The sequence below is a fragment of the Malaclemys terrapin genome, chromosome 6, assembly GCF_027887155.1.
Source record: "Malaclemys terrapin pileata isolate rMalTer1 chromosome 6, rMalTer1.hap1, whole genome shotgun sequence".
In the NCBI taxonomy this organism is placed as follows: Eukaryota; Metazoa; Chordata; order Testudines; family Emydidae; genus Malaclemys; species Malaclemys terrapin.
The window spans coordinates 85,109,757-85,122,203 of record NC_071510.1 but is presented as its reverse complement, the minus strand read 5'-3'; the positions used below and the strand labels follow the sequence as shown (position 1 = coordinate 85,122,203).

Genomic DNA, 12,447 nt, shown 5'->3' with positions numbered 1-12,447 from the left:
CATCAAAAGAGGTACCATAGTCATGGTTTTTCCCTCCCGCCCCTGAGGATAAGGGAGTGTAACTTGGTTTCAGCAACCCTCTCTCTGGTCCCCATTTCTCTTACCTCTATGTTCATACCTCCATGTTCAACAGAGCGATGGGAAAAACCAGAGTGGAGAAATGCCCCTCATGCTATTGCCATCGTATTCACCTCCATCCTAATAAATGCAGCGGGGATGGGGGAAGACAGACTGACAGAAACACTTGGCTGGGCAGAGGGAAGCTGGTGACTAACCATGCCCTGGTGGCTTTGTCCTCCACTCTGGCAAGAGTAAAGAAGAGCAAAGGTGGAGGATTAGTCAGCCATGACCTATGCTAATGGTGGACTTTAGTGGCATAAGATAATATTAAAAAAAAAAAACTTCCAAATCACAGACAGGACAGTGGCTGGATTGGTTTGAAAAACGAAAGCGGCCTGGCCAATCAGGAAAGCTGATCTGCAGAATACCGACATACATACCAGGGGAACAGCAGCCATACAAGGAGTACATATTTTTGTACTAAACATAGCAAAAGTAATCTAGCAAAACTGAAGAGACATTAGTAATGTAACAAAGACAAGTCATACTATTTTTATTATACATAAAAGTGCATTTTACATCAAGCTATTTTTCTCCTAAATGTCAAATGCATCATTCTGAGTGCATACACAATACTCTGCTCCTTTCAGTCTACCTTCAATTAACGTTTAGCCATAACTGCATTGAAACACAGTCTTTATGAAATACATTTACAAATATTGTAAGAATTTTCATTTCAAAAGAAAATATTCTAAGCTTATTTAGTGTCCGTATTGAGTTAGAACTAGTAAGAAAATTCCCAATTGAGGAAAAGAAGAAAGTTGTCCTGAATCAGTAAGCCAATGAATTACACATCTAACAGAAAGTTAAACATGTTGCGCATCAGAACAAGTCTTCCAAAACCAACTGTAATACCAACACAAATGTGTGTGTGTGGTATTTTATCTTGACCACATGCATGTGGTCATGAAACCAGCACACAGACTCCTACATTTCTCAAATCATGGTATGAACTTCAAATGATTAGGTAAATCCTTTATGCCTCACTTCTGGAGGTCACAAAACCAAGCCCATACCCAGAATACTGTTTCCATAGTAACTAATGATTACAATACTAAGGGGACAAAGCAGAAGGAGACTTAGCGAACAAAAGACAAGTTGATAGAGTGAACATGTGTGTCAGTTATAAAATGTGTTGTAGTGCCAGAACCGCGAGTGGAATTCTGCACCAAGAAGTGATTGGTTGAATAAGACAATGCCAGTTTTACACAACCTGCTCCCCACGTGTTTTCAGAGTCATGCTGGCTTACTTGAATGACTACACCGTTGATCCTGCATGGGCAGAGTCCTGTTTCCGCATGAAGCCTCACTGACTTCAGTGAGGCTACATATAGGGGCAGGGGGCTGCCAATGTGGATTTTATTGCAGGATCAGAGCCTAAGCTTTTACTCCTGATACTTCTGCAAAGCCAACACAGAGGAGACTGAGTTGGATTCTATTCTTTCTTGTATGTCTACTGGATTATTTACTAACTTCCACTTATAGGGCCAATTGTTTCGACACGTGCAAAAGCACTAGAGATACATAGATCACCAAGGTCATAACTTGGAATCATAACTTTTATTACTGGGGAGACCACACAAGAAGGAAAGAACTCTGCTTGACTCTCAGATCCCTGGTTGGGCGTGCACGGCTAGTAGTCAGAAAACACAACACTGTTTCAGACAAATTGCTTAAAACATCTGTCCGCAGGGGAGGGGAAGAAGAGATGCTTTATTCACACATTTTTTAAAGTGATGCTATTGTTAGTACAATTTGCAGTCAAATATAGAACTACTCAGCTAACAGAACAGATTTAAGTGGTCTGAAAGTCCGATGGCTCACTTGCGCTTGCTTTAATATCTGCATATGGTGCTTCTTTCCATAAGAAACATGGCACAGCATGTCATCCAGAGTCAGCTTGGTTACCTGTCCTGATGCTTGCAGCTCGGCACAAATATCTTCTAATCTGGCACAAAAAACAGAGTTTTCCTCCAACTCTTCCCTGACTGTAACCAGCTTTGAAGAAGAGATAATGACACATTTTAACAGTCCAGCAAATACAAATCCCATTTAATCATTGCCTTCCAGATAACACAAACAACCATTCAATAAAAAAAAAAAAAACTATGTGGTGACAGTGAGATGCAAGGTTAGCATAATCATCTGCAAGAGACTGTTAAACAGTACATGTTACAAGGCAACACCACTGAACATGTGTTGAAAACCAATTAAAGAGAGTTTATTAGATTAAAAGCTTCTGTAAAGTATCCAAGTATTCTTTTCAGTCCTAGTACAGACTGTAATAATTATTTCTTCTTTAAACCCAAGTGGTATAATTGTATCCTGTATTATAGTGTTGTTTCCCAGATCAACACTATAATTCAATGAAAGTAATCTAGCATGTTACACGTACAATGCAATCACTAAAAATCAGGCTGCTATAATGCTCAAAAGTTCTGAACACCATGAAATCTGTACAAAGAGATGAACTCAGAAGAAAATCTGCTTTATATGGACTTGATGAATAATGCACTCTGCACAGGAAAGGGGTAAGATTTGTGTTTGGTCTTTGACAAGTTTATAAACCTTTATTTAAAAAACAAAACAACATTTGTAACCTTGTAAAGAAAATGGAGGGGGGAAAAAACCCATGGAGTCAATTGTTTTCATGACCAAACCTCAAATTACAAAACCAGGATGCTGCTTTTTAAAAACCTTATTTTATGTATCTTATTGTTTGTAGTAGTTTAAAAGATACATATACTACATAATCATCTTTCTACCAACAATTGTGTTTGATACCCACTCTCTTTCTCCACCACCCCATTAATTCTACAGGTAAGTGGTTAAGCAGGCATTTTTATATTCTTACAATGGCTCAGTCAGTAAATGTGTTCAAAGTGAACAAGTTCAACATGCTGCTAAACATTTGCAGAAAAAGAAAAAGCCGTGCTGCCAAACCCAACTAGATCAGCGTTCTCCTTGAACATATTCTACCTACTGATTAATATAGTAATGGAATGATAATACTTTTTCTGTAGGAAATCTCAAAATACTTTACAAACATTAATAAGCCTCACAGCATCCTGATGGGGAAGGTAAGACACAGGGTGTTTTCAAATCCACTTACATGACTTAGGACACTAAATTCCACTCATGTTAAACAAGACTTAGACGCCTAAGTACTTTTGTGGATTCAGGCCTTACTAGCCTAAGTCCTGGTTTTAGATGCTACTGCGATCCACAAAACCCCTAGTTGGCTGCCACCTGACCCTGTAGATATCTATGTTTTTGCAGTAAGAAGTTCCCTAGGCACCTAGGTTCTGTCTCTAGGCATGCACACTGCTACCTTGCTCTAGGTATCCAGATGCCTCTCTTCTGCCTCAGCTCCAGAGGGATCCATAAGCAAGAGGAATATAGGCATTCCTCTTCCCAACTCGCATGAACCAGCAAGTGTGCTCACAGGCTGCCTAACTCCTCACAAAACAGCCAAGGGGAGGAGGAGAGAGAGGAGCAGCTTCCTTTAACCACTGGGCAAAAGGTTATGGGTACTCATCCGGGATGTGTCAAACTGCTGTCTGCCACCTCTCAGGTGAGTGTCCTAACCACTGGACTATAGAGTGAGTCTCACTTTTTCTTTGGCCCAATTAATATTTAATTATTCAATTAAAGTAAAACAACTTCAATAGGACAGACTGAAGGAGACCCACACGAATATCCTATAGTCCCGTGGTTAGATAATCCACTTGAGAGGTGGCCAGTCCCTGTTCAAATCTCTGCCCCCACCCCTGCTCAGATGAAGTGGGGACTTGAACCTGTGGTCTCCCCCATCCCAGGTGAGTACCCTAACCACTGGGATAAAGGTTGTAAAAGTTCCTCTTCCTCCGGCTGTTTTGTGTGGAGACAGGTGGCCTCTAAGCATTCCTACCAGATCAGGCCCTGCATTCGAGTTAGGCGGAGGAGCACTTATCTCCCCGAGTTGTGGATCGCCTACAGAGACAGGTGCTTCCCTGCAGCTCAGACTTAGGTGCTTATCTCCCTGAGAGGGGCGGGGCATAGCACACACCTTTCCCATTGCCATCTCCCACTGGCTAACTTAGCCCTGGTCTACAGTGGGGTGTGGGGGGGTAATCAATCTAAGTTACGCAACTTCAGCTACATGAATAACTCACTACAGTGTCTTCACTGTGGTGAGTCGACTGCTGACGCTCTACGGTCGACGACTCCTGCGCCTCTCGGCCCAGTAGAGTACAGGAGTTGACAGGAGAGCGCTCGGGGGTCCACTGATTGCGTCTAGACCAGACGCAATAAATCGACGCCCGCTGGATCGATGGCTGCCTGAAGATCTGGCGGGTAGTATAGACATACCCTTAGGTAACTCCCTGCCTAGCATGTGGATTGCATTCGAAGGTGCCTATCTCTGCCCATTCATTGTATGGGGAGCACAGGTGCCTAACTCAGGCTTTGTGGACCACAGTGTTGTTGTTATGATTTTGTAGGAGCCTAAAACTTCAGCATTGTGACACTGTGCATCGCAATGCCTAACTTGCTTTGTGGATCTGGGCCTAAGTCACTTCTGAAAATGGAATTTAGGCTCCTAAGTTATTTAGGCACTTTGAAAATTTTACCCAGAGAGAGCAAGTTAGTAGCTTAAGGTCATAAAGGAAGGTTTTACCAGAGCTATGAATATAAGACAGGTCTCATGATGACCAGTCCTGTTTTTAAACAAGATCATTCTTCATCCCCATTCCTATTCCACAGAGCTTTTATGTTTGAACAGAAGCAGAAAAGTGATCATCAAGTTTGTTCACTTACTTGGTTATGGTACCTTAAGCTATCTAGAACATTAAATACAATAATTATAATATAATAGAGAAAGGATGATAAACTAGATAAATGAACAGCACTGATGATAATAATGAGGTTTTTAAAGTAATCTTTGTTCTTTCACTTATTTTGTTCAATATCTGCAAACTATGCCAAAAGAATAACTTAAATAAGCCGAAGCACTAGAAAACATGATGGAGGAAAAGAAAACCTGCTCCGGCAGGGGAAAGGGATCGACTAGATGATCACCTAATACAGGGGTCGGCAACCTAGGGCACGCGTGCCAAACGCGGTACGTGAGACAATTCTGAGTGGCACGCTGCTGCCCGCTGAGAGGAGGAGGAGGAGGAGGGGCAGGGGCGGAGGGGCCGGAATGCACCATGTTGTGCGAAGAAAGGGGGGGAAGGGGAAGCTTGGCTGCCGCAGGATCAAGCTTCTGCCTCCTGCCCCCACAGGGGACAACGGTGGGCGGGGGGGCTGAGTGGGGCGGGGGACCGGGACGCCCTGCCCTGAACGCCCCTCACACCCAGCTTTGTGCCCTGCACCTCCACACACCCCAGCCCTCTGCCCTGACCTCGAGTCTCCCCCAACACCCAGCCCTCTGCCCTGAACCCCCCCACACCCCAGGCCTCTGCCCTGAACCCCCCCCAACCTTGTGCCCTGCACCTCCACACACCCCCCAGCCCTTTGCCCTGACCTGGAGACGTCCCCCCCCCCCCCCACACCCAGCCCTCTGCCCTGAACCCCCCCACACCCAGCCTTCTGCCCTGACCTCGAGTCCCCCCTCCCCCAAACACCCAGCCCTCTGCCCTGAACCTCCACCCAGCGGACTGAGCAGGCTGGCGGCGTAAGATCAGCATTTTAATTTAATTTTAAATTAAGCTTTTTAAACATTTTGAAAACCTTGTTTACTTTACATACAACAATAGTTTAGTTATATAATATACACTTAGAGAGAGACTCCTTCTAAAAAAATGTTAAAATGTATTACCAGCACACGAAACCTTAAATTAAAGTGAATAAATGAAGACTCGGCACACCATTTCTGAAAGGTTGCCTACCCCTGACCTAATAAGTCTCACCCTCAGTGTTAATGATTCCATGATTTTTAATTAACCAAATTATGGAGTACTCACCACCTGCTCAGAAAACTCAGCTCTTTTCACCAATTTTGAAGCACCCATATCCAATGCGTCCTCCAGTGTCCACATAAGGTCTTCTAGTGCCCCAGACTTGGCCAGGACAAGAATCTTTTTAAAAGGAAAAAATAGAAAATCATACACACCACCAAAAAGCATGCTTTAAAGGTGTTAAAAGGAGGACACTGGCAAGGATGACAGGACTAAATACAAGCTAACTGTAAAGGTTTACATTTTTAAATGCTCTATTGATCCTCTACCAATCATGGGGGGAGGACTAACCAGAAGCGCCTTTACAGTGTAACAATTGGACCTTGGAAGATGAACCGTGTCATGGAGACAGTGGTCTTCACAGACAGCTGTGTTTGTTGCTCTGGGGGGAAACTGGTTTTGATTTTACTGAATTATTAGCTTCTGAAAAATCACATACAAAGGATTTTCCTCACTAAGCTGGTAAAATGTGCAGCTAAAGAAAGATACACTGCATGGACATGTGCACTGAGCTGAGGCAGAGCTTGGGTGGAACTAGGCAGAGCTAGCTGTAAAGTTTACTTAAGAGTTTTTGTTTGTCTAAATGGTGGTGTTTTAAAATTGCAGTTTTAAATGGGAGAAAACAGCTTTATTAAAGTACCTTGCCCAACGGCCCAGAGTAAAAGCAATGGCCGTATGAGAATAGGGTCCCAGCTCTACCCTCACCAAACTAGGTCATGCAGCCCCTCTCTCTGTTACTACAAATATTCAATAAAAACAAACTATTTTTGTAACAATTCAGAATGTGACTTATTTTTAAAAGTGACCCTGACAAATAGCTGAGCCCATTTTTGGAGCAGCCCATTGCATCATTAAAATACTTATCGGGTCCTAAAAACCAGATTCTTCTCCACTGCCTTGCACCTTGTGTAGTCATTCACACTTGAACAATGCAAGGGCAAAGTAAAGACAACACTGTTTTACTTCTCTTGGACCTTGTCTATACTACAGGTTACTTTGGTATAGTTTATCTCACTCAGGAGTGTGAAAAATCAACACCCCTGAGCAACATAAGTTCTCCCGACCTAAGCGCCAGTGTAGACAGCACTATGTAGACAACTTCTCCCACCGACATAGCTACCACCTCTCTCAGAGGCAGAAGTTATTAAGCTCTCTCCCATTAGCTTAGAGCCTCTCCACCGCAAGCACTACAGTGCCTAGCACAATGGGGTCCTGATCCATAACTTGGGCTCCTATAGGCTACAGTATTACAAATAGTAAAGAAAAATAATAAGTACCAAATCAGAGGGGTGGCATTTTACATCCAGACTGTGCTCATTTTGCACAAATATATGTGATCTATCTGCAATCTCAAAATCACTCATGTTTTCCACATTCCTAAATCCACGTGCCACATTCCTCTGAGCTCTTTCAGCTAAAGGTACTAAAAGTGCTATCATACATAGACATCGATAATTATTACATACTCCTGCCTTGAGTGCAGGGGACTGGACTAGATGACCTCTCAAGGTCCCTTCCAGTCCTACACTTCTATGATTACACAAGATGCAAGAGAAAGTCAGGGTCTAAATGCATACATAACTCCTTTAGTGTATTTCTCTGCACAAGCCTATGTGAACGTGCAAAATAACCACACTTACATTAAGATTACTGCATAGTCTGCTCTGTGAGTGCCCGATCAGAGAATAAAAGGACTGGGCTTTTACCACATCATTCTAGAAGGAAGAAAAAACAAACCAAACCAAACCAATCAAGTTATGCTTGTACTAAACCAAATTTTATTAAAAAAACCTAAAACCCTCCCAATTAAACATCCACACTCCCCCACCCATGCTCTTTCAAAATATTCCAAAAGACCCACTCATTCTATGTAGTATTCACTCTGTAAGAAACACACCATGCACAGTGTTTCTCGTGTCATGAAGCTCTCTATGGGCTGGTCTACACCATGTTGTTAGATCGACATACCCCACATTAGGTCGAATTTATAATGTGCGTGTCTACACTACTGAGCCCTTCCCGCCAACCTAAAGGGCTTTTAAAATCAACGCCTGTACTCCATCTCAACGAGAGGAGTAGTGCTAGATTCAACCTTCCCAGGTCAAATTAGGGATAGTGTAGACACAGCACAGTGTATTTTGACTTGTTTGGCCTCCGGGAGGCATCCCAGAGTGCTCCAATGTGTCTGCTCTGGACAGCGCTTTCAACTCCACTGCACTTCAGCCAAGTAAACAGGAAAAGCCCCAGGAACTTTTGAATTTCATTTCCTGTTTGATCACCATGGAGAGCTCACCATCACAGCTGCCCAGGTATGCAAATGTGCTCCAGTGTGGAGCATACAAGAGACACTGGATCTGATTGCTGTGTGGGGAGAAGAGTCTGTGCAGGCAGAGCTCCGAACCAGCAGAAGAAATGCTGACATCTATGCCAAAATCGCAATGGGCATGGGAGAAAAAGGCTACACATAGCAGTGCCGTGTGAAAATAAAGAAGCTCAGGCAAGCGTACCAGAAGACAAGGGAGGTGAACAGTCGCTCTGGTGTTGAGCCACAGACATGCTGCTTCTATGAGCAGCTGCATGCGATTCTAGGCGGGGACCCCACCAGTACCCCAACACTCTCCCTGGAAACCTCCCGGGGGACCCGGGCAACAACGAGGAGGACATTGTTAATGAGGAAGGAGGAGGAGGAGGAGAATGCGCAGCAGACAAGCGAAGGATCCATTCTCCCCGACAGCCAGGACCTTTTCATAACTCTGGAGCCAATCCCCTCACAGGATCCACTGGTGCAGGACTGTGATGGTGGGGAAGGCACCTCTGGTGAGTGCACACTTGTAATAACATTACAGGGGTTAAATGCAATTGTGGTTAACGTTTAATTTGAGGTAAACAATTGGGATACAGTGGCGGCCAGTGCAGCCATGCAAAGGATGCTCCCCGGAAAAGCCTCTTTATGTGCCAATAGTTTCCACACCAAAAAATATCTCCAGGTGTGCCCTCACACCGCCTACCCTTTCGTGTGTGCTTACCATGCCTGCCTGCAACCGAAATCTGCTGCCCAGTGCTCTGCCATTTGTTGTACCTTACTGGCAGGCTCTTCTTTTAAAACACAAAATTTGGCCAAGTACCTCAGGGAATGTATTTACTGCTGTGAATTGTTTCATTCATTGCAACAGTTAACCTTTTGTTTTCAACAATGTATGCTTTTCCTTGCAGCTGCAACATTTTCTCCGAGTGCTTCCTCCACTCCAGCACAAAGGCTGTCCCAGATTAGAAGGTGAAAGAAGTGGACAAGGGAAGATATGTTTTGTGATTTGATGTGTTCCTCCGAGGCTGACAGGGCGCAGCTGAATGCGTGGAGGCTCAGACTGTCTGAGAGCATGCGCACCAACCAAGAGGACAGGAAAGCAAGCAGAGAACAAGAGCGTAACATGCAAGAGATATTGCGGCTTATGGGGGAGCAAACAGACATGTTGAGGCCTCTGGTTGAGGTGCAGGAAAGGCAGCTAGACCTTAGAGTCCCACTGCACCCAATGATGAACCAGCCGCCCTCCTCACCAAGTTCCATATCCGCCTCTCCCAGACATTCTAGAATGGGAGGACGGGGGGAGAGGAGGAGGAGAAGAGAGCTCAGTTATCCCTTGAACTCAACTCCAGGGGTTGGTTCATGGAGCAGAAAGCTCTCATTCCCACAATTGTGATTGCTAGACAGTGCAATTGTAACACTGGTCTACAATTTTTGAGAAGTTGTTCGCTTCAGAGATAAAATGTGCTATTTATTATATATTTTGATGTGCTGAATTCAAATATGACAATTAAAACAACTGATTGGCTACTGTTTCTAAGATATTTAAGTTTTTACATTTTATGTCTATGTATATTGTGTAGATAGTAGAATTTTAATCATAAATTGTAAACCTAGGTCTTTCTTTTCATGTGTTTATGGTTGCTTTACATGATAAGATTTCACCTGTCCTGTTTATGTAACACTTTAAAAATCAGCAAAAGGCTTATATAAATAAAATTTATTATGAAACAAAAGGCAAAAAACTATTATGTACATAGTTTAGTCCTATTCAGTGTCTACTGGGCGCTTCTTGGCTTGTCTCTTGTATTCATTAAATGGAGCATCTCTTGTCACTGTCCAGCAATAGTCTGCAAGCATTGATGGGCTCCATTTGCCCTGATAGCATTTCTCAATTGTTGCAATGTCCTGGTGAAATCGCTCGCCGTGCTCGTCGCTCACTGCTCCGCAGTTTGGTGGAAAAAAATCTGGATGAGAGTGCAAAAAATGTATCTTTAGTGACATGTTGCAACCAAGGCTTTTTTATGACTCGAGGAGGTTTTCCACCAACAACCTGTAGTTGTCTGCCTTGTTGTTTCCGAGAAAATGTATTGCCACTAACTGGAAGGCTTTCCATGCCGTCTTTTCCTTGCCACGCAGTGCATGGTCAAATGCATCATCTCGAAGAAGTTCACGAATCTGAGGACCAACAAAGACACCTTCCTTTATCTTAGCTTCACTTAACCTTGGAAATTTTCCACGGAGGTACTTGAAAGCTGCTTGTGTTTTGTCAATGGCCTTGACAAAGTTCTTCATCAGACCCAGCTTGATGTGTAAGGGTGGTAACAAAATCTTCCTTGATTCAACAAGTGGTGGATGCTGAACACTTTTCCTCCCAGGCTCCAATGACTGTCAGAGTGGCCAATCTTTCTTGATGTAGTGGGAATCTCTTGCACGGCTATCCCATTCGCAGAGAAAACAGCAGTACTTTGTGTATCCAGTCTGCAGACCAAGCAAGAGAGCAACAACCTTCAAATCACCACAAAGCTGCCACTGATGTTGGTCATAGTTTATGCGCCTCAAAAGTTGTTTCATGTTGTCATAGGTTTCCTTCATATGGACTGCATGACCAACTGGAATTGATGGCAAAACATTGCCATTATGCAGTAAAACAGCTTTAAGACTCTTCTTCGATGAATCAATGAACAGTCTCCACTCATCTGGATCATGAACGATGTTGAGGGCTGCCATCACACCATCGATGTTGTTGAAGGCTACAAGATCACCTTCCATGAAGAAGAATGGGACAAGATCCTTTTGATGGTCACGGAACATGGAAACCCTAACCACCTGCCAGGAGATTCCACTGCTGTAGTCTGGAGCCCAACAGCTCTGCCTTATTCTTGGGTAGTTCCAAATCCCTGACAAGGTCATTCAGTTCACCTTGTGTTATGAGGGGTGGTTCAGAGGAGGAGGATGGGAGAAAATGTGGGTCCTGTGACATTGATGGTTCAGGACCAGAAGTTTCATCCTCTTCCTCGTCTGACTCAAGTGAGAATGATTCTGGTGCATCAGGAACCGTCAGTCCTTCTCCGTGGGGTACTGGGCGTATAGCTGATGGAATGTTTGGAAAATGCACAGTCCACTTTTTCTTCTTTGACACACCTTTCTCAACTGGAGGCACCATGCAGAAGTAACAATTGCTGGTATGATCTGTTGGCTCTCTCCAAATCATTGGCACTGCAAAAGGCATAGATTTCCTTTTCCTGTTCAACCACTGGCAAAGATTTGTTGCACAAGTGTTGCAGCATATGTGTGGGGCCCACCTCTTGTCCTGATCTCCAATTTTGCAGCCAAAATAAAGGTGATAGGCTTTCTTAACCATAGTGGTTATACTGCGCTTTTGTGATGCAAAGGTCACTTCACCACAAACATAGCAGAAGTTATCTGCACTGTTCACACAAGTACGAGTCATCTCTACCCACTTTGGCTAAACAGAAATGTGTCCCTTTGCAAAATCAAACCCTGACAAATAAGAGCACGACACTGTATGATTTCTAGAGCTGATATAGGGCAATTTGTTCAGCAGAGTGATGTAAGCTTCGTTATGACTGCATCATCCATGACTTCTAGGAATAACATGATGCAATTCATACCATGTACGACGCAATACCAGCTTCAGATTGCATCATTCATTGTTTTGCCTAAAAAGCAAGTACTGTCCAAACCCAGTCATAGATTTATTCATAGATCCAGTCAAAGATGTATTTTAGTCATTTCTGGTTTAAATTGAGATCCCTTCCCTTTATAACTTACTTATCCTCCGCCATTCCCAAGTCAAGGGTCGTATATACTGACCCAATAGCATATCTTGAAAACTAGAGCCAATCAATAATTTTAAGCATCATTTTCGTTCTCAGTGACCCAGAATTAGTAAAGTTTGACTACATTTATTTCAGAAGCATTTTGGTTGTAGAGCAGTGTAATAAGCTATGCGTTCTTGCCCCTCCCTCCCTGTATTATCAGGCCCTTACCTGGTTATCATTGCTATTCATTGCTGTCTCTGCTCAGTGTTTGTTAGCATAATAAAAATGCATGAATTGAGGA

The 12,447-nt window shown here is 43.5% G+C and overlaps 1 protein-coding gene across 2 annotated transcripts in view; it reads right to left on the bottom strand.

Moving 5' to 3' along the window:
- Positions 1-584: 584 nt before the first annotated feature.
- The window catches only part of PTCD2 (pentatricopeptide repeat domain 2), a 33,089-nt gene continuing 21,226 nt past the window's right edge, over positions 585-12,447 (bottom strand). Inside the window, exons 8-10 of one of the 2 annotated variants that reach the window (XM_054031856.1) lie at positions 7,700-7,774; positions 6,066-6,179; positions 585-2,118 (exon numbers count right to left, since the gene is read on the bottom strand). In XM_054031856.1, coding sequence (XP_053887831.1) covers positions 1,894-2,118; positions 6,066-6,179; positions 7,700-7,774 — 414 coding nt within the window. In that variant the 3' untranslated portion in view covers positions 585-1,893. Of the gene's footprint in view, positions 2,119-4,917; positions 4,941-6,065; positions 6,180-7,699; positions 7,775-12,447 lie in introns of those variants that run through there. The other variant, XM_054031857.1, reaches the window with a different exon arrangement.